This window comes from Protopterus annectens, chromosome 11.part0 (assembly GCF_019279795.1).
Source record: "Protopterus annectens isolate FY-2018-M chromosome 11.part0, PAN1.0, whole genome shotgun sequence".
Classification (NCBI taxonomy): domain Eukaryota; kingdom Metazoa; phylum Chordata; order Ceratodontiformes; family Protopteridae; genus Protopterus; species Protopterus annectens.
The window spans coordinates 1,309,785,478-1,309,808,419 of NC_056745.1; the positions used below are offsets into that span (position 1 = coordinate 1,309,785,478).

The 22,942-nt window shown below is 40.8% G+C and overlaps 1 protein-coding gene across 1 annotated transcript in view; it reads left to right on the plus strand.

Annotated features, from left to right (window-relative positions):
* TNPO3 (transportin 3) overlaps positions 1–22,942 on the plus strand; it is a 2,808,908-nt gene that overhangs the window by 1,429,985 nt on the left and 1,355,981 nt on the right. The window contains exon 14 of the mRNA XM_044088630.1: positions 4,650–4,710. Within this exon, the coding sequence (XP_043944565.1) occupies positions 4,650–4,710 (61 nt within the window). The remainder of the gene's footprint in view (positions 1–4,649; positions 4,711–22,942) is intronic.

Sequence of the window (22,942 nt, forward strand, 5' to 3'; positions counted from 1 at the left end):
GTTGTGTTCCTGTTTTCTCAGTTGTAGCGACTTTCAGTTACTCTGTCATAGTGGTTTAATTTAAAGGTGTACTCTCCAGTCCAGATGGTGAATCTAGGTATCCTGAGGCAATGTTACAACTGCTTCATGTACACAGACAACCCTCTCCTCCTACTGCAAAACACTAGCATATGTGAGAGATGCAATTATACAGCCAAACTGGAGGCTAAGCTGTCTCCACCCAAGACTGGAACAGACAGTCAAGAGGAGAAGGTCAACACTTGCACCACACCTCCAGCCACACACAGATCTGCTAAACCAGCACTGGCAAAAAATACACATAAATGCACAAAATCATACTCGGAGGCTCTAAATAAAAACCCGCAAAAGCATCAGAGACTTCCAAAGCAGACACCCAAACAACCTGCACTCCCATCACAAACCAGACAACACATAAAACTCAAAATCAGTGTGCCGCACAGTCTCAGCCCTTAAAGCGAAATAACATACCTAACACACTAGTAATAGGTGATTCTATAGTCAGGCACACTGATGTCCCACTCACTAGGCTGGACAAGCAGAGGGTTACTGTTAGCTGCATGTCGGGAGCCAGAATCTGCCACATAACACAAGCACTCGGGTCACTCCAGAACAAGTACAAATATGACTCTGTCATTGTTCATGTTGGTGTGAATGACCTGAGACGTACCTCCCTGGACTACATGAGAAGAGACATGGGAGAGCTCTCTGATCATGTAGCCCAGGCTGGTATGACCATGACCCTGAGGAGCATCCTGCACTCACCAAGAATGATACCTCAGTATAAAGAAAAAAATGATCAATTTCAACAATTGGCTAAGCTTCTGGTGTCATTCAAAGGGGATCCATTGTCTGTCAGCCTGGGACGACATGCTCGACAAGCCGCATTGCTTCGCAAGAGACGGCTTACACCTGTCACCACTAGGCTTTCGAATACTGGCCAAGGCTGTTGCTGCCCCCATAGTGCCTTTTTTAGGCAAGGCTCAAAAGTCAAACCAACCTCCGTAAACAGCACAATTAACAAAAAACTGAGGGTTATGCTACTCAACGCCAGGAGTTTAAATTGCAAAATGCACGTGCTCGAAGCACTCCTCAGTATGGCGAATGTCGACATCTGTACACTACCGGGCTACAACTCGTACCACACGTTGCTGCCACAAAACACAGACCGAAAACACAAAAGGAAGGGGGTGTATCCATATTCATCAAGGATACCTACACCTCCAGTTTAGTGGCGCAGTGTGATACCTATGAGATCATCCATATGCAACTAACATTGGGCAAATCTGCAATGCAAATTGTGGCTTGCTACAGATCACCCTCCATGACCCAGGACCACCACTCCACCTTTCTGGAGACACTGGAAAACATGAAGGTCCTACCGAACACCCTGATATTGGGCGATTTCAATTACCCTACCATTAACTGGGAAAACTACTAGAGTACAAACTCCCAGGCTCAGCGCTTCCTGGAATTCATCAACTCAAACGCTCTGGATCAACTGGTAAACTCCCCTACCACAGGTGAAAAGATATTGGACCTGGTCATCACCAACATGTGTGACAGTTGTTCCACACCAGAGGTCAACCCGTCACTGGTTAGATCAGACCATAAACTAATCAGTCTGGATGTCCACACCCCACCACCACCCCCAGTAAAGGAAACCAAAGTAAAAAAACTTTTCTAAAGCAAACTTCACCTTACTTAAGACAGAGGCGGTAAGTTTCACAGCCCCCATGCTAAAGGATAACAGTGCCCAAGATGCAGAAACCTTTACAAATGCACTCTGAGCATCTACAAGGATGCATGTATCGTGCCATCCGTAGCAAAACCAAGACTCACTCCTCTAAGAGAGGGAAACCAGTCTGATCAGTTTAAGTAAGAATCTAAGGTCCCTCATAAAATCATCCAAGGCTAACTTCAAAAGAAAAATAGCCAAGGATTCAAAAGATAACCACAAAGCCTTCTTTAGCTATGTTAAGAATCTAAATTGCAACTCGCAGATATGCACTGAACTAGTGCAAAATAGCACAAAATATACTGAACCTACTGATATTGCCAACATCCTGGCAGATAGCTTCAGTGCAAACGTCATTCCCCTCTTATCCCCAAAAGGGGCCCACAACAGTACCGGAAAAGTGTTGTGTCCCGGAAATTACAGACGCACAGGTGGAAACAGCCCTTTCAAAAGCCAAAAACACAGCATCACTGGGGCCAGATGGTGTCCCAGGCTGCGTCTTGCACGAACTACAGAAAGAACTAACCCCCCCACCTAAACACGTTGTTCAGCCTCAGCCTCTCCACAGGCTACATGCCCATAGATGGCGCACAGCAACGGTTATTCCACTCCACAAAGGAGGGGCCACAACTGACCCTGGTAACTGTCGCCCCATAAGCCTGACTAACCTGGTCTGTAAGGCTGTGGAGCACATCCTCATGGAACTCGTTAACAAAGACATTGGGAACCCAGTTCAGCTTTGTTAAGGACAGATCATGCCTACTAAACCTGGTTGACTTTTCGAGACAGTCACCAAGGCCATAAATGAGGGAAAGGTTGTTCACACAGCCTACCTTGACCTAGCCAAGGCTGTCGACACCATTCCCCACTCTGGTATTACAGAAAAACTCACCAGCCTGAGCATAAACCCCTACATCACGAGATGGGTTGCCAACTGGCTTACAGACAGAACTCGCACGGTAAGAATAGCTGGCACCAGGTCTGACTGTAAACCAGTCACAAGTGGTGTCCTGCAAGGCTTGGTCATGGGACCCCAACTGTTCGGCATATACTTCTCAGAAGTACAGGCAAATGCAGGAGGACTATGGCTTATCAAGTTCGCCGATGACTGCAAACTGGGAGCCATAATTGACTCTCCGGCTGACACAGACATCCTCCAAAAGGACCTTACTGAGACAGACACCTGGTGTCAAAGTCATGGCCTTAAGCTAAATGCCAAAAAAGGCATAGTCATCCCGTTTGGGAAAAACAAAGCACCCACAAATTACCACATAGGTGGCAGCCACTTTAATATAGAAGAGGTAATAAGAGATCTGGGGTCCCAGGTAGATAGTAATCTCTCCTTTGACAGTCATATTGCCAAAGTAGTTAGGAAATCCTTCTATGTGGCCCATCTAATTACTAAAGGGTTTGCATCTAGAAATAAAGGTTATAGTGCCCCTCTACTCTTCACTCATCAGACCCATCATAGAGTACAATGCCCCATTTGGGATGTACCTCACAAGACACTTCCAACAGCTGGAAAGATCACAAAAGTGTCTCACCAAGAGGATTACTGCCTCAAACATATGTCCTATGCAGCCCGACTGAAAAAACTCCTGCTGTACTTAGTGGCATATCGCTTACTCAGAGGTGATCTCTGCCTGACTTACAAAGCCATGTCCAGCTTAGAATTGATGGGCATGCTCCACCTAAAGAAATCCAAGTCATTACAAGCCACACGCTGTAGTGAGCTAAACCTTGCCACAGCAATAAATAGAACGTGCTGGAGGGATGGATTCCTGTCACAGAGACTCCCCATGCTTTGGAACAAAATTCCAAACTACATTAGGCAGAGCCCCTCACTAACACTCTTCAAGAGAAACCTTGGGTGGATGGGTAGCAGAAAAAACACTCCTGGGATCACTTCATTGGCTCTGTTTGACAGAGGATCAGTTAATCAATGGGGTGGCGAAAGCCGACACACTCTGGGTAGGCTTATAAATGCCCTCTGGCAGATAGCCTAGTACTGACCTATGAGTGGAATTACATAAATCCATATGTTTCTGTTGCAATGACCTCTCTTTAAAGATCAATTGTAGTGAAGAGCACCACATGCAATTTGTACTCTGTTGTAGGTTTCCATTGTCTCTTGTAGCATTTCTTGATTTATGGCAGTGTTTATTTAAATATCAAGTCCAGTGGTTTGTATAGCATTTAAATTGAACGCATCTGTGACATAGGTCATACATTCATGAATGTGATCAGTTTTGTATGGCACAAAGAATTTTTTTAGGCTTTCATCAGATGTTAACTTTTAAAACTGTGGCAAAACAGAAGTGTACATACATACGTGCTGATGTCCTATCTTAACTGTCATGTCTCATCATGGCATACTGATAAAATTGTCAGGGCTTTTGTTTTTTAACGGTATTTACTCAAGGATGTGTCTGACTTCTCAAGGAAATTATCATTCGTTTGTGTGATTACACAGGATTATCCAGTGGTTTATTGGCAGTGACATTTGCAGTAGATTTCCATGTTTGCTAGGAATTAAAAAAAAAAAAAGAAATAAATTCAGATGAAGACCTGCAAAAAATTCTTTATACCATAGAAGAGTGATTGCAACCATGAAGGTGTGAGGGGCATTACAGGTGCATTTTATTTAAAAGTTGTTAACACTATTGAACTTAATATTTTAAAAGACTTCACTTGATGAATTCTCTTGTGTTTTAGTACTGCAGTTGCTTATGTAATTGGTTAATTTTTGTGTGAATGCTTTTTTCTTTTTTTTCCTCAACTGGGCATCCATATTGCATTTCATTAATACAAGGCAGTGAATGTGATTTTTAATGCTCGAGTATTTTTCTTTATTGCAATTAAAGATAGTGAAATGTATTTGTTGTTATTTCAGGCATACCAACCCACTTGTAGAGAATGGGCAGAGTCATCCATGTCAAAAAGTTATTCAGGATGTAAGTTATACGCATTACTGATTTCTGTGCATCATCTTAATAAATATTGCATGTATGCTCATGAAAAATATTTGACAGATTGAAGCATGCAGTTAAAGGTTTTTGCATTACTCCTATATTAGAAAAGCTTATTTTGCTTGTAGGTAGCGTATGCCTTGAATTTGTTTTGTAAGGAATATTTAATGAGTTGTTATGAATTACAGGAATTTTTCCACCATTTACCTCTTTGTCTAAAGGTTTTATGGGAAGTTTTTTTAAGTAAGGAATAGTATACTCAGAAAAACCAAAACTAGAAGCAAAACCAAACCACGAAAGAAAACCACTTGGCACCACAGGACCCGGAAGCAGGTACACAAAGGCTTTCAAAATAAGCAGTAGAAGAAATCAATCAGCTGCTAGGTCTCCAATAAGATCCTTTAATATGACAAGGCAAAGTTAAAATCGCAGTCTCTTCCAAGCGCTTTCACTCGACCACTTGCGAGCTTTTTCAAGGCAAAAAGCATGAACTGGAAGTTCATTCACATTAAATACTTCCACAGTCATCACATGACTTCCTGTGGATCTTTCCCAAAAGGAAAATCACCATATAAGGCAAATTCTAAAATACATTCTTATTGTCATTAAAAAATGATTCATTGTGTAAAAATGTCTTGGCAACTGAATAATCATGTTAAACATAACATTAAATCAAAATGATACAATGTACTAAGAAAATTCTGCAGAGTGTTTTTGTAATCACAAATAAATGCAGTAACCCCTTTTGAACATCGGGGGTAAAATCAAGATTCCAAATTAAAATCTAGGGCTACTTAGTAGCATTATAAAAACATTTCTTTTCTAAGTTTCAAATGGGTAACTTAACCTTCAATGTGTCTTATTCTAAAATCTTATGAATGCAAAAGTGAATAAAAAAATAAAATAAAAAAATATATAAAAATATATAGTGTAGTAATATAACAGATGTCATGTTATGCTGAATTGTATTATAAACGGACTTGCCTCAATTTCAGATCACTAATAATGCTAAGAGTGTCGTTCAGACCTGGGTGTCTAGTAGCGTCAAAGCGGAGCTGCCAAAATAGCTCACGGTATTCTAAATTGGACTCCCAACTACCCCCTCTTATATCCAACACCATAAACTTTATTTCCATGTCCTTACATGTCAGAGTGTTTGTAGAAGGCATTACTTTCCTTCCTTGCACTGATGTCATTGAAGTGTTCATAAACTCTTCTCCTAAACACCCTTTCAGTTTTCCCAATGTAAAAACCATGGCAGGTAACACAGCATCCAAGGTAGACTACCCCCTTAGATCCACAGTTAAAATGTTTGTTGGAGTGGAACCTGAATCTTCTCGAGGGGAGGTAGTAGGACCCCGAATTCAGCATAGCATGGCATTGCTTACACATCCCACAGGGATAAGTGCCTGGTTTCTTTCTAGTCTGATTGTGTGGATCCTCCAACCTAATTTCTAACAGTTCTTTCAAATTCTTGCCCCTTTTCCTGACAAAAGAGGGAAAGCTGGGCATAGAATTCTTCAGATCTTCCTGTAGTCTGAGAATGGGCCAATATTTCTTGATAGTCTTCTCAATCTGATCTGAGTTGTTGGAATAGGTGTGTATAAAGCTATTTTTAGACTTTGAAGTGTCTTTTGAAGGGTTTGGGGAGATCTCGTTGACCCCCACCCCCAATAAAGGGGGATACTTATTTGATCTCTTCTCAGAAATTTCTACAACCAGTGCTTCTACCAAAGCTTCCGGATATTGTTTTTCCTTAAAAAATCCCCTTAAAATAGAAACTTCCTCTTTGAAAAGTTTGTCAGTGCTGGACATTCGTGAAGCTCTAATGAGTTGACCTTTTACTATCGCCTTTTTTTGATATAAGGGATGTCCACTGTGGTAATTTAAGTATGCTCAAAAGTGCTTTTCCTGTAAATTTTGGACTGAAAGCACATGTTCGGATAGTCCTTAACCAGTGAAATGTCTAAATAGTCAAGTTGGTGTTTGCTGATCTTGTGAGTGAATCTAAAAAATGTGGTCGTCGTGTTAATGTAGTCCATAAATTCCATAAGACTTCCTTCGTCTCCCATCCACATAAAGGAGATATCGTCCAAAAATCTCCTATAGTGCAAGATATCCTGGTACCATGTGCTAGTAAAAATATATTTCTTTTCCCATTGGTATAATACCAATTTGCGTAGATGGAAGCACAGGGGGCACCCATTGCCACACCTTTTTTCTGACGATAAAATTCCCCTTTAAAATGGATGAAATTATTTTCTAAAACTAAATCCATAAATTCCAAAATTAAGTTGGTGAACTTGGCCCCCAGTTGGACTTCATTAGATAAGTAAGTACCTAACCACTCAAGGCCCGTATTGTGTGGGATGCTAGGGAATAAGTCGACTACATCAACAGTGACCAGAAACATCTCAGGTAAAAATAAACTCTGATCCACTCCTTTTAGGTAGTCCCATGAATCCTTACATATGTTTAATTTTCTCTGCATATTGTTTTAAGGAGAAGTCGATGAATTTAGCTAGGGGTTCTGTAACACTTCCACTTCCTGCCACTATAGGTCTGTATTTAAGGGGGTTCAAATTCTTATGTGTCTTAGGAATTCCAAAAATCTGGGCAACCTTGGGTCTTTTAACTAATAAGTAGTTGTATAACTTCTCATTAATGACATTTTGCATTAAATGATCATATAATAGATAATTTATTTTAGCTTGAGCTATGTTGATCTCGTTTCTTGAGACAAGTTCGTATTGATCAGTGTCCTGTAGCACCGTGTGCAAGACGGCCTCATAGTCCCAGTTGTACATCAAGATAGCCCCTCCACCCTTGTCTGGTTTCATGACTCTACATCCCTCCATTTTGAGATTTTTGATTAGAGTCAACTCATCCTCAGTGATGTTTTCAGATATTTCACAGTAATCATTCTCCTTAAGTTTCCTAATGTCAGTCTCAACTAGCTCCTCAAAAATGTTGATGGTGGGGTGAACCGGTGGGTTGAAGGTGCTTTTTCTTGTGAGAGTTCTTTCTAGATTTTGTTCATCCTTAAACAGTAAGTTAAAGTTAAGCTGCCTCATAAAAAGTTTTAAATCAATTAAGGTTGTAACCATGGGGGAAGGCCTAAGGGGAACATAATGAAAACCCTTGGAAGGTAAATAAAAAAAATTGTCCGTTATTAATAAATCATTGTAATTGAAAATGGTAAAATTACCTTTCCTGTGTTCAATTTGTTTCCCTTCAAATAAAGTGGTGCTGTTGTCCTCATCCACTATAGGCCTTAAGATTAGTTCAGTGGATGATTCCAGCTGTTGTATTGTTCCCTGCACCCTCCCTCTCCTCTGGGGATAATAAAAATCCTGGGTAGAAGCGTTCCTGTTTTTCTGTGCTATTCTCTCACTTCGTCTGGGATTGTCATTAACTGTCCCTATAGGTTCACCCTGCCTATTAGTTTCACCCCTTTCATGAAAAACATTTTCAGTGGTGGTGTTGTTTCTTTCTTTTGTAAAAGGGAGGGGGTAGGCTCTACCTTCCTTGTATTCAGTTAAGTCTCTCTCTAATTTTCTGATTTTTCGATTAAGTACCCTAGAACAATGCTGGTCTACATCACTGAACAACTTGTCATAATCCCTCTTAACTGAGCTAAAAATTTCATCTTTTATCATGTTTACATTAAGCTCATCTAGATCTTTTAACAAAACAGTCATTTTTTTTCTCATAGTCCCTCACCATACATTTTAACATGTCCAATCCTGCTTTGTTGAAAATTTCACAAAGTTGGTCATATAAAGCAGAACCATATTGTACATTGTTAGGGAACTTGAAAAACCTCAAGCCCTTGGGAATTCTCTGTACATTAATGCATTCATTTAGATAATCAACTTCCATTTGTTTGTTCTTATAAGAATACAGCTTATCTTTAAAATCAAAAAACACATTTTCAAGATTTTTATAATTATCATGAAGTACAGTACCTTTTCTAAAATTGAACTGTTGTTTTGTCCAAGTTTTGAAGTCAAAAGACTTCCTCTGTTCATTTGACCCAGGGGAAACCTGGTTATTTGTTCTTACATGGTCAGAACAGTTAGAGTTGTTGTCATTACACCCTCTCTCTGTGTTCCTAGTAACATTTCCAGCCCCAACCACTTCAGCAAGTGTTCTAGGGGGATTGTTGAATTGTTGTTGGTTCCTTGGTATCTGGGAGGCGGCTGTTTGTGTCCGCTGTTGAACCATTGAAGTCAATTGTGTCAAAAGTGTTAAAACCTGTTTAAACTCAGCCCTGGAAACTGGGGCTGTGTCAGCATCGTCGCCATCGGCTCTCAGTGCTGCCGGTTTACAAAAACACTCTGCAGGATTTTCTTGGTACATTGTAACATTTTGATTTAATGTTATGTTTAACATGATTATTCAGTTGCCAAGACATTTTTACAAATGAATCATTTTTCAATGACAATAAGAATGTATTTTAGAATTTGCCTTATATGGTGATTTTCCTTTTGGGAAAGATCCACAGGAAGTCATGTGATGACTGTGGAAGTATTTAATGTGAATGAACTTCCAGTTCATGTTTTTTGCCTTGAAAAAGCTCGCAAGTGGTCGAGTGAAAGCGCTTGGAAGAGACTGTGATTTTAACTTTGCCTTGTCATATTAAAGGATCTTATTGGAGACCTAGCAGCTGATTGGTTTCTTCTACTGCTTATTTTGAAAGCCTTTGTGTACCTGCTTCCGGGTCCTGTGGTGCCAAGTGGTTTTCTTTCGTGGTTTGGTTTGGTCTAGTTTTGGTTTTTCTTGGTCGATTTCTACACATGGCAGAAGCAACGGAAGCCAGTGGCTTCACTCACACTCCGGCAGCACTGAGAGCCGATGGCGACGATGCTGACACAGCCCCAGTTTCCAGGGCTGAGTTTAAACAGGTTTTAACACTTTTGACACAATTGACTTGAATGGTTCAACAGCGGACACAACCAACAGCCTCCCAGATACCGGGGAACCAACAACAATTCAACAATCCCCCTAGAACACTTGCTGAAGTGGTTGGGGCTGGAAATGTTACTAGGAACACAGAGAGAGGGTGTAATGACAACAACTCGAACTCGAACTGTTCTGACCATGTAAGAACAAATAACCAGGTTTCCCCTGGGTCAAATGAACAGAGGAAGTCTTTTGACTTCAAAACTTGGACAAAACAACAGTTCAATTTTAGAAAAGGTACTGTACTTCATGATAATTATAAAAATCTTGAAAATGTGTTTTTTGATTTTAAAGATAAGCTGTATTCTTATAAGAACAAACAAATGGAAGTTGATTATCTAAATGAATGCATTAATGTACAGAGAATTCCCAAGGGCTTGAGGTTTTTCAAGTTCCCTAACAATGTACAATATGGTTCTGCTTTATATGACCAACTTTGTGAAATTTTCAACAAAGCAGGATTGGACATGTTAAAATGTATGGTGAGGGACTATGAGAAAAAAATGACTGTTTTGTTAAAAGATCTAGATGAGCTTAATGTAAACATGACAAAAGATGAAACTTTTAGCTCAGTTAAGAGGATTTATGACAAGTTATTCAGTGATGTAAACCAGCATTGTTCTAGGGTACTTAATCGAAAAATCAGAAAATTAGAGAGAGACTTAACTGAATACAAGGAAGGTAGAGCCTACCCCCTCCCTTTTACAAAAGAAAGAAACAACAACACCACTGAAAATGTTTTTCATGAAAGGGGTGAAACTAATAGGCAGGGTGAACCTATAGGGACAGTTAATGACAATCCCAGACGAAGTGAGAGAATAGCACAGAAAAACAGGAACCCTTCTACCCAAGATTTTTATTATCCCCAGAGGAGAGGGAGGGGGCGCAGGGAACAATACAACAGCTGGAATCATCCACCGAACTAATCTTAAGGCCTATAGTGGATGAGGACAACAGCACCACTTTATTTGAAGGGGAACAAATTGAACACAGGAAAGGTAATTTTATCATTTTCAATTACACTGATTTATTAATAACGGACAATTTTTTTTATTTACTTTCCAAGGGTTTTCATTATGTTCCCCTTAGGCCTTCCCCCATGGTTACAACCTTAATTGATTTAAAACTTTTTATGAGGCAGCTTAACTTTAACTTACTGTTTAAGGATGAACAAAATCTAGAAAGAACTCTCACAAGAAAAAGCACCTTCAACCCACCGGTTCACCCCACCATCAAAATATTTGAGGAGCTAGTTGAGACTGACATTAGGAAACTTAAGGAGAATGATTACTGTGAAATATCTGAAAACATCACTGAGGATGAGTTGACTCTAATCAAAAATCTCAAAATGGAGGGATGTAGAGTCATGAAACCAGACAAGGGTGGGAGGGGCTGTCTTGATGTACAACTGGGACTATGAAGGCCGCCTTGCACATGGTGCTACAGGACACTGATCAATACGAACTTGTCTCAAGAAACGAGATCAACATAGCTCAAGCTAAAATAAATTATCTATTATATGATCATTTAATGCAAAATGTCATTAATGAGAAGTTATACAACTACTTATTAGTTAAAAGACCCAAGGTTGCCCAGATTTTTGGAATTCCTAAGACACATAAGAATCTGAACCCCCTTAAATACAGACCTATAGTGGCAGGAAGTGGAAGTGTTACAGAACCCCTAGCTAAATTCATCGACTTTTCCTTAAAACAATATGCAGAGAAAATTAAACATATATGTAAGGATTCATGGGACTACCTAAAAGGAGTGGATCAGAGTTTATTTTTACCTGAGATGTTTATGGTCAATGTTGATGTAGTCGACTTATTCCCTAGCATCCCACACAATACGGGCCTTGAGTGGTTAGGTACTTACTTATCTAATGAAGTCCAACTGGGGGCCAAGTTCACTAACTTAATTTTGGAATTTATGGATTTAGTTTTAGAAAATAATTTCATCCACTTTAAAGGGGAATTTTATCGTCAGAAAAAAGGTGTGGCAGTGGGTGCCCCCTGTGCTTCCATTTACGCAAATTTGGTATTATACCAATGGGAAAAGAAATATATTTTTACTAGCACATGGTACCAGGATATCTTGCACTATAGGAGATTTTTGGACGGTATCTCCTTTATGTGGATGGGAGACGAAGGAAGTCTTATGGAATTTATGGATTACATTAACACGACGACCACATTTTTTAGATTCACTCACAAGATCAGCAAACACCAACTTGACTATTTAGACATTTCACTGGATGTTCTTCGTTCCACATTGCTGCATTCCTAACTATTGGGTAGTCCGCTGTCCAGTCGGCCCGAATACCAGAGTATATGGCTGACGTCGGTCAGGGCGCATTAGACTGACGTCAGTACGTCAGGGTACTAATGCGCATGACCGACGTTATATCCTCAGTCTTTTTTGCCGCATGGTCCGATGCAGAAGCAGTTTTGCGAGTGCAGGTTGGCGTTCTGAAATTTTCTGAAGTCGGAGTTTCAGACCGAATCAGAGTTGGCTAAGTACCCTGGAACATTTTGGTTTTTCTTGCCTCAGTATTTAACCGGATGTCAGAAAAAGTGAATAACTGTATTTCTTGTGGGAAACAGATACCTCATAGGGATTACCATACCTTGTGTATACCTTGTTTAGGGCCTGAGCACGACGTTGTTGGATGCCGCTCTTGTGCTAGGTTTAACAAACGCACTATTAAGAGAAGGTTAGACTGTGCCAGGTTAGTGTTTGGGAAGCGTTGCAATTATAAAATGCCGCCGGATGCTCCGACGCCCGCTTCGTCCAAGAAGCGCAAGGACAAAACAGCGAAGCCTAGGGTTGATGAACCGGCAGTCCCGGACGTCGGTTCTTTAGAGGGCTCAGTGGAGCCAGAGGTTTTGCCAGGAGTTTCTTTGGAGTCTCAGGCAGAGACTTTACTGTTACAGGATGTGCCTTCTCAGGAGGTAGGCCAGGCTGAGGGGGCTTCTCAGGTAACTGTTCTTCCCTCTCTTCCCAAGGGAGTTAGAGCCTCTCCTTCTGTTTCCAAAACTTCTTTGAGAGGGAGGCCAAGTTTAGCTTCAGTGGGGGCTTCTCCTAGCACTTCAGGTTCTGTGCCTAACAAACATATGCTTAAAATGGCAGAAGATTTGATTACTATGATTAGAGGTTCTATGCCCCCTCCTGATAAGAGGCCTAGGGTGGAACCTGAGTTTGATAGTTTTGAACAGTGTTCAGAGGCTTCTGAGACTTCTGCGGAAGATTTGCAGGAGTATCCTCCTTATTCTGATTCTGATATGGATGATTCCACTCCTACAGCTTCTCCTCCTGAGGATTTCTCATTTTCAGAGACTCTGCATTCCATGAGGGAGCACTTTAAATGGGAAGGCCAGGATTACTCTGATTCCAGGAAAAGGCTTAGGGAATTCTTGTTTTTACCCCAGCATAGGCCCTTAGCTATACCCCCTGTGTTGAATGTGGTGGAAGATGTTTTTGCAGAGGCTTCCCTGAACCCTGATTCTTTGCCTCCTGCTCCTGTTAAACCTGATAGGTACTATAGGGTGCCTGAAGCTCATAAGTATCTTTTAAGAGTCCTAGGGCAGACCCGAAACTGTTTCTCAAGGACCTAAAGGTGTTAAGGCCTCTGTGGTTAAAACCCTGTTCCCACTGATAAAGAGGCAAGGGCTTTGGATAGATGGGGAAAGAAAGTGTATACTTCCTCCACTTTAGCCATGAGGGCGTTGAATTGTCAGTTTCACATGCTAAAATATCAAAATTATCTCCTTTCACTACTGAAATCTAAGGTGGATGCTTTGGCGGAAGGTATTGAGTGTAAAGAGTTGCTAGATTTAGTTCATGTGTCTGAACAAGTGGGTAAGCATTCTTTGCAATGTGGTTTTGATGCTGTACAGGCCTCCTCGAGGGTGGCTGCCACTAGTTCTGTTCTTCGCAGGCATGCCTGGTTGAGGGATCAGAATTTAGCTGAGCATGTTAAGACAAGGATTTTGGATGCTCCTTTACAGTCTGATGTGTTGTTTGGTTCGCCTGTGGAAGCAGTTTTAAAGAAAATGGAGGACAAAGCTAAGTCTATGCAAACTGTTAAAGATTTTTGCAGGTGCAGCCACCAAGTTTAGTAGAAATTGGCATACTAAGGGATGGACATATCCTGCTTATGATTCCCAGTCTAGGGGTAGGTCTAGACGTGGTAGGGGCAGAGCTCAAGGTTCTTTTAGGCCTAGAACAGGAAGGTCACCAGCTCAGACTTCTGGTGAGGGCAGGGGTCAGTCCTTTCCTAAACAGACCCAATGACCTGCCTTTTCAGCTGCCAGTAGATTCTCGGCTGGCAGCTCCTTTGGGAGGAAGACTGTCTCTTTTCAAAGAAAATTGGGATTTAATCACTCCAGACAGATGGGTGTTGGATATCATTCACCACGGTTACAGGTTTTATTTCCATACATTGCCGCCTTTCAAAGGCATGCCAGACGTTCCTCCTCCAGAAAGGAAAGAGGCTCACAAGCAAATTTCTCTGTTACTCCAAATAGGGGCCATTCAGCCAGTCCCTGTATCAGAAAGGGGCCTAGGATTTTATTCTCGCCTGTTCCTAGTACCAAAGAAGGGGAACACGTGGAGACCAATTTTGGATTTATCTATCCTCAACACTTATCTGGACATTCCAAAGTTCAAGATGTTGACGTTACAACAGCTTTTACCTCTGCTGGGCAAAGATCACTGGATGGTAACTTTAGATCTCAAGGAAGCTTACCTTCATGTGCCTATAAGACTAAGTTGCAGGAAGTATCTGCGTTTTCGAGCTGGAAATTCTCATTATCAGTTCTCTGCATTGCCCTTTGGCTTATCTACTGCCAGAGTATTCACAAAGGTTCTGGCTCCAGTGATAGCTTACTTCAGGCTAAAAGGAATTCAAATCTATCCTTACTTGGACGACTGCCTGATTCTGGCTCAAGAAAAGGAAGACCTTCTACAGCATCTGGAATATGTTATAGCAGTGCTAAGATGCCTAGGGTATTCTGTGAGCGAAATAAAGTCCAGTCTAGTACCCTCTCAAGACATGTGCTTTCTGGGTGTGAGACTGAATACAGCAGCCCAGATGGCCTTTTAACCCCGGACAAACAAAAGAGTCTATCCCTTTACTTCCATCAACTATCTCATCAGTCCGTGCTGACTGCAAGGACAGTCCTTCAAGCATTAGGGTTCATGGCATCTTGTATTCTGGTGCTTCCCAATGCCAAACTGCATATGAGGAAGCTGCAATGGTATCTCAAAAATGTATGGACACAGCACTGCCAGGATTTGGACACTGTCATTCAAATAATACCTTGCCTTCAAAAGAATTTTTGTGGTGGGCTCAGGAATGTCACCTAAACAAGGGACTCTCTGTGACCCGGCCAGAGGCGAGTCAGATTTTAACGACAGATGCCTCGGACATTGCTTGGGGAGCTCATCTAAATGGAAAGTGGATACAAGACAAGTGGCCTGCCAGACTACAGCATCTACATATCAACATGAAGGAGATGTTAGCAGTCCAGTTTGCATTAATGGCTTTCAAGGAGTTACTTCTTCCAGGGCAGGTGTTGATTCTAACAGACAACACAACTGTCATGTGGTACATCAACAAACAAGGGGAACACATTCTTATCCTCTATGCAGGCAAGCAATGATTTTATGGGAGACTGCGCTCAGCTTGCAACTAACTCTTCAGGCAAGGTTTCTGCCGGGAGCACAGAACTCCTTAGCAGATGTGTTAAGCAGACAAATCATGGATCCCCACGAGTGGAAACTGGATCTTCATGTATTTCAGAAATTGACAGTGTCATGGGGAACTCCAGACATAGATCTGTTCGCTTCTCCACTAAACCACCAGCTGCCAAAGTTTTGCACAAAGGGGTTTCATCACACAGCTTGGAGAGTGGATGCTCTTTCTTTCAGTTGGAGAAATCTTCATGTGTATGCCTTTCCACCTCTGCCTCTTCTTCCAAAGGTGCTCTTAAAGGTCAGACAAGACAAGCCAAGGATGATTTTAATAGCTCCAGATTGGCCTCGGCAACACTGGTACCCACTACTAAGGAGTCTGGTAAGGAAGCCTCCATGGCCTTTACCTTTGATTCCACATCTGTTATCTCAGAAGGACGGTCATCTGCTCAATGTCAAGCTTCACTCACTTCATCTAACAGCCTGGCATATTCTGTGCTGAAACACAGCAGGTCTCAACTTCCTCAACAAGTTTTAAATGTGATTATGGAAGCTAGAAGACCTAGTACAAGGAAAGTGTACGCAGAAAAATGGAAGAGGTTTTTAATTTGGAGTACAGCAAAGAATTTGGAGATTTCTGAGCCTAATTTGAATGTGGCTCTTCAATATCTTACTGAGTTATTGGACAAAGGTTTGTCCTTCTCTTCCATTAAGATTCATGCTGCAGCAATTTCAGCTCACTATGATTGTGACCCACCATTGTTTTCGCATCCTTTGTTCAAGCAGTTTCTTAGAGGGGCAAAGAATATAAGACCCCCACGTAGAGCTCCTACTCCTGCTTGGGATCTCAATTTTGTGTTGGAAAAACTTACTCTACAACCTTTTGAGCCTGCGGCTACTGCTGAATTGAAATACTTGTCATGGAAGACTGCTTTTTGTTGGCTATTACTACTGCAAGAAGGGTGACTGAGTTGCAGGCCCTTATGGCAGTAGAGCCCTTTTTGATTTTCCATAAGGATAGGGTATCATTACGTACTAATCCTTCCTTTATGCCTAAGGTGGTTTCTAGTGTGGCTTTAAACCAAACTATTCATTTGCCTACTTTTATGCAGACCCCCAAAATAAAGGGGAAAAGATTTTGCACACTTTAGATGTACATAGGCAATTGCGTTATTATTTAAGCAGGACTAAGGATTTTAGGCAGTCTCAGCAGTTGTTTGTTTCTTTTGCTTTGAGTTCGCAGGGCAAGCCTGTGTCAAAACAAACTATTTCTAGGTGGATTGGGTTTTGCATTGCATTTTGTTATTCCCATCATGGCAAGGAGATTCCAGCTGGGATTAGGCCTCATTCCACTAGGGCTACTGCCACTTCAACAGCATTTCTAAGGGGTGGCAACTAAGGATATTTTGGAGGCAGCTACTTGGAGTTCAGTGCATACTTTCTCTAAGCATTATCACCTTCCTCTCTACTCTAAGTCTAGGGCTGGTTTTGCCACAGCTATTTTGCAAGGCATGTTGTCAGCTCCTGCTTCTTTATGATTTGCCAGCCTCCCTTACCTCTGCTTTGGGATTCTACCCAATAGTTAGGACTGCAGCAATGTGGAGCGAAGAACATAGTACAGTTTTGTACCTACCATAAATGTAGATGTTCGAGGATCCACATTGCTGCAGTCCAATTTACCCTCCCTCCTTCCCTCTGTGTTTAGGGGTGGTTGTGTAGGTGAGGTTATATGCTGATATTTTTGTATATATTTTTGTATATATTGTACATATTTCTGGTGCAGGTATATTGGGCCTTGTCTTTTTAGGGTCTTCTGACATCTGGGGCAAGAAAAGACTGAGGATATGACGTCGGTCATGCGCATTAGTACCCTGACGTACTGACGTCAGTCTAATGCGCCCTGACCGACGTCAGCCATATACTCTGGTATTCGGGCCGACTGGACAGCGGACTACCCAATAGTTAGGACTGCAGCAATGTGGATCCTCGAACATCTACATTTATGGTAGGTACAAAACTGTACTTTAAGGACTATCCGAACATGTACTTTCAGTCCAAAATTTACAGGAAAAGCACTTTTTCGAACGCATACTTAAATTACCACAGTGGACATCCCTTATATCAAAAATAGGCGATAGTAAAAGGTCAACTCATTAGAGCTTCACGAATGTCCAGCACTGACAAACTTTTCAAAGAGGAAGTTTCTATTTTAAGGGGATTTTTTAAGGAAAAACAATATCCGGAAGCTTTGGTAGAAGCACTGGTTGTAGAAATTTCTGAGAAGAGATCAAATAAGTATCCCCCTTTATTGGGGGTGGGGGTCAACGATATCTCCACAAACCCTTCAAAAGACACTTCAAAGTCTAAAAATAGCTTTATACACACCTATTCCAACAACTCAGATCAGATTGAGAAGACTATCAAGAAATATTGGCCCATTCTCAGACTACAGGAAGATCTGAAGAATTCTATGCCCAGCTTTCCCTCTTTTGTCAGGAAAAGGGGCAAGAATTTGAAAGAACTGTTAGAAATTAGGTTGGAGGATCCACACAATCAGAATAGAAAGAAACCAGGCACTTATCCCTGTGGGATGTGTAAGCAATGCCATGCTATGCTGAATTAGGAGTCCTACTACCTCCCCTCAAGAAGATTCAGGTTCCACTCCAACAAACATTTTAACTGTGGATCTAAGTGGGTAGTCTACCTTGGATGCTGTGTTACCTGCCATGGTTTTTACATTGGGAAAACTGAAAGGGTGTTTAGGAGAAGAGTTTATGAACACTTCAATGACATCAGTGCAAGGAAGGAAAGTAATGCCCTCTACAAACACTCTTTGACATGTAAGGACATGGAAATAAAGTTTATGGTGTTGGAACAGGTACAACCAGATATAAGAGGGGGTAGTTGGGAGTCCAATTTAGAATACCGTGAGCTATTTTGGCAGCTCCGCTTAGACGCTACTAGACACCCAGGTCTGAACGACACTCTTAGCATTATTAGTGTTCTGAAATTGAGGCAAGCCCGTTTATAATACAATTCAGCATAACATGACATCTGTTATATTACTACACTATATTTTTTTATTTTATTGTTTTATTTTATTTTTTTATTCACTTTTGCATTCATAAGATTTTAGAATAAGACACATTGAAGGTTAAGTTACCCATTTGAAACTTAAAAAAGAAATGTTTTTATAATGCTACTAAGTAGCCCTAGATTTTAATTTGGAATCTTGATTTTACCCCCGATGTTCAAAAGGGGGTTACTGCATTTATTTGTGATTACAAAAACACTCTGCAGAATTTTCTTGGTACATTGTAACATTTTGATTTAATGTTATGTTTAACATGATTATTCAGTTGCCAAGACATTTTTACAAAATGAATCATTTTTTAATGACAATAAGAATGTATTTTAGAATTTGCCTTATATGGTGATTTTCCTTTTGGGAAAGATCCACAGGAAGTCATGTGATGACCGTGGAAGTATTTAATGTGAATGAACTTCCAGTTCATGTTTTTTGCCTTGAAAAAGCTTGCAAGTGGTCGAGTGAAAGCGCTTGGAAGAGACTGTGATTTTAACTTTGCCTTGTCATATTAAAGGATCTTATTGGAGACCTAGCAGCTGATTGATTTCTTCTACTGCTTATTTTGAAAGCCTGTGTGTACCTGCTTCCGGGTCCTGTGGTGCCGAATAGTATACTCAATGATAATTTTTCCCCATAGTAGGGATTTAGAGTTAAAATTCAGCTTTCATGCCCTAATCCGTGAGGAAAGTTCTGTCTTTAAACAAGTACCGCTTTCTTTGTATTGAGTTGTCATCATTTGAACATGTGAAATGCTTTTATGCGAGTTTGTGTTGTAGTGTTATAAAATTAAAGGCTTTGGAATACAGTACATCAAGGGAAGAATAAATCAATAGCTGTTATAATTGGACCTGTAAATCAGATTCATAGAAATTTACTAGGCGTGCTGTCCAACAGACCATTGAGTAGCCTGGTCCAATTACCCCAGACCACTGTCGGGTTAAGTGATCCACTAGGCAAGCGGAGGCTGAAAGAATCAAACCCTAGACTAAAAGAAGCAGTTTAACAGTTCATAGCTTTAATCCTCTGCACTAGCTGCTTAACAGTGCAGACTCTCATAGTTTTTGTCCTGATTGTGTTCTATATTAATTACTTAGAATTTTTAAGTTGTAAACAGAAACTGTGAGAATCGGCTGTTTCTTTATGGAAAATATTCAAGCAAAAAATCCCTTACTAATAACTGCATATTTGTACAGTTCTTAAGTAAACAGTAAGTTTATAATGTGTCCAGTCAGCCACTACAAAACATTTTACATTAAATAGATACAGAAACCAATAAAATTTAAGTCCGGTTTATCTGAATCATCCAATGAAGTGGCAGCCTAAAAGAAATTTTGCCCCCATATGTTTTTGGGAGAGTGTTTTCTAAACTGTATGTTGACATAGATTTCTGTTATTTAAAAAAAAAAAAATGCAATCATATTGCAGCAAATGGGTATGTTGTTGACCGGCCATATTAAAAGTAGTAAACCCAATATCATTTTTCTTGCTGATCTAAACTGCCCAAGTATAAACTGGGAAACCTATGCCAGAAATAGTGCACAAGCACAGAAATTCCAGGACTATGTCAATACAAACTACCTGGAACAAGCAGAGTACCAATTAGGGGTAACAACATCTTGGATCTTGTCTTTACTAATATGGCGGTCATGTGGCACCATCCTTTGCATGTGTTCATTATCCCTGGCTGACTTCTTCAAAGTAAAATTGAAACCAGAGACCCCCCCCACCACCCATGTAGCTCTAGAAATTTCTCTAAGACACACCTACTCCTAAACAATATATTGGGAAGCTTCAAGTCTGTACCAAAGCAGTTAACCCTCTGAATATGCAGAAACATACGCCACCACACTATAACAGCATGTAAACAACTGCATAGATGCAACTGTACCCTGTAGAAACAAGTGCAGGGCAAATTCCAGAAATAATTCCCCATGGTGGAACTATAATATCAACAAGCTTTACAATAAAAGGAAGAGAATTTTGACCAAAAGTAAGAGTAGTTTCCAGAATGATAAAGTCCTAATCGTTGAAATAAGCAACTCAGAAACTCAGTAAAATCCACTGAAGCCAAATTTGACTCTAAAATAACCACCCAAGCAAAAAAAAAAAAAAAAAAAAACAATCTCAAGGTTTTTTTTAATTGTTTGCAGTCTCAGAAACACAGTGCAGCAGTGTGCTTAGCTGATTGTGAATGATATTACCTACACTGAGGATGAAGATGCAGGGAGCATACTAGCCAGTAAATTTAGCTCAAACTTTACAGACAGTTAAGTCTGACCAGCCTTGTATGCAAAGCCATGAAAAGACTCATCATGGAACATATCAGTAAGCTTAGAAACAAAGGGATTGCATCTAGATCTAAAGACGTCATTTTCCCCTTTGACTCAGCCCTCATTAAGCTAGTTTTAATGTGTAATGTGCCCTTTAGCACATATCTGTCCAGACAGGTGCAACAACTGGATTGCCCACAGATAAACCTTATTGAAAGGATACAAAGCATAAATAGTATGCTCTACATGGACCAACTCAAAGCCCTGTCACTGTACTCTTTATTCTACAGACTACAAAGACGTGACCTGTGTCAGGGATACAAGGCGTCATCTGACCCAATACTGATGGACCTACCGCACATCACAAACTTTGTGGTTGTTGCTGCTGTTAATACTAGTTATAGTAACTTATGATGGGTAAAAAAGTATATTAAATGTAGACACAAACTTCCCTCTGAACAGCTTAACACAGAAAGTTCAATCTGTAAGGGTTTGGACCCTGCTCCCTAGTGTACAGGAGATCCAGACTTATTATCAAAAACCCTTCTTCCTGCTGATTAACTAGAGAAGCAAGAAAAGAAAAAAAAGATAAGGACAAGGGAGTGCAGGATGCGCAGAAATGGGTCCAGGCCCTCACTTCTTCCCAATGTAATAAGAAGAGGGAGCCCTCTTCTTAAGCACCAAAGCTCAAATCTTCTCAGGTAGAAATAATTGTAATTGGGGACAAATCTCCTGTCAAATCTGAGTTGATACACCTCTGATAGGGAATTCTATCATTTCCTTACTTCATTGCCTCCTCCTACATACACTGACGTCTGTGATTGTTCCAAAGTACTACCTCTCCTTCACTCTAATCAACTCACCCTTGCTCATAAACTTATTAACCACACCCTTAACATCCCTTCCCTTCAAACCTTCTCCAACCCTATCACTCCACTAGGCCCCTAAGATCAAGTGACAAAAATCAACTCACTGTTATCAAACCCAAAAACTCAGCAGGAGAAGCCATGTTTTCATGTACCGTATCTAAACTTTGGAACAATCTTCCACCCTCTATGACTACTCTACCTTCCAGCAGCCTTTTCAAGACTGTGCTCAAATTCCACTTAAATTTGCATTGGCTTTGTCCTTGTTCTAATCCAGACTAACACTCCCACCTAGACTCTTAACCCAACTATACTACCACCACTACTAACCACAGTCAGAATTAGCTAGTTGCCTTTACATACATTAAAATTTTGTCTGATAACTTTGTTACTAATATTATAAATGACAAGAAACTATCTTAACTTGCAACATTTACTGTATATACTGTTGATAATCAATATCTTGTTATTGTATTAAAGCCAAGAACCTGTAATGTTGTTTACTATTGCTGCAACTTTGTATCTCTATTTATCATGTACATAATGTGGAGCTTTTCTCTCTGGGTATCTTCTGAAAAAGGACCTGCGTCCAGTCGGAATTTCCCGGTAAACAAATGTAAATAAATAAATACTTCAGAAGCACATTAGATAACCTTTGAGACCTTTTCTTAAGACTCAGATGGAGCTAGGCATAATCCCATCCCCCTCTGGTACCAGGATAGTGGTTAGGCCCCCCTCACCACTAGTTAGCTCCTTTCTCATGCCATTCTCTGCACTGGTGGCATGACAGCGGGTGTTCTACATGGATCCTGTTTCTTTGGCACCAGCTATCCCTGTTTTGTTGCCAACAGTTTCAAATCCAGCTCACTCAAAGCCAGATCATTTTGTGTCAAACGAGTCTCTGACCTGAACACTTCATCCTCAAGTCCTGCGTACTGTCGACAGCTTCAACTCACTAGTAGCAATTTTCATTGTCAGCGTCCTCCTTGTTTGAGTCTGGGGTACCAAGCTCTCCCTCGATGCTATCAGCTTTCTCTGTTTCAGGGCTCCAGTCAATGGCAGCACCACCCATCTCTGCCGCAGCAGTAGGGGGAGTCTGTTCCAGTGATTGGGCCTTTGATGCAAAATGATTCTGGTTCTGCATTCAAGGCCATGGAATAGGATGTTTGATTCCTCTCCTCCTCGGTGAGCATCAGGACTGCCATTGATTCCGGCTCCACCCCTAGGTGTCAGTCAGCTCTTGCTCCCATTCATCAAGGTTCGCAGGGACAGACCAAGGCCATATCCTTTGGAAATACACAGGCATTACGAGCCAGCTCTTCCATAGACTC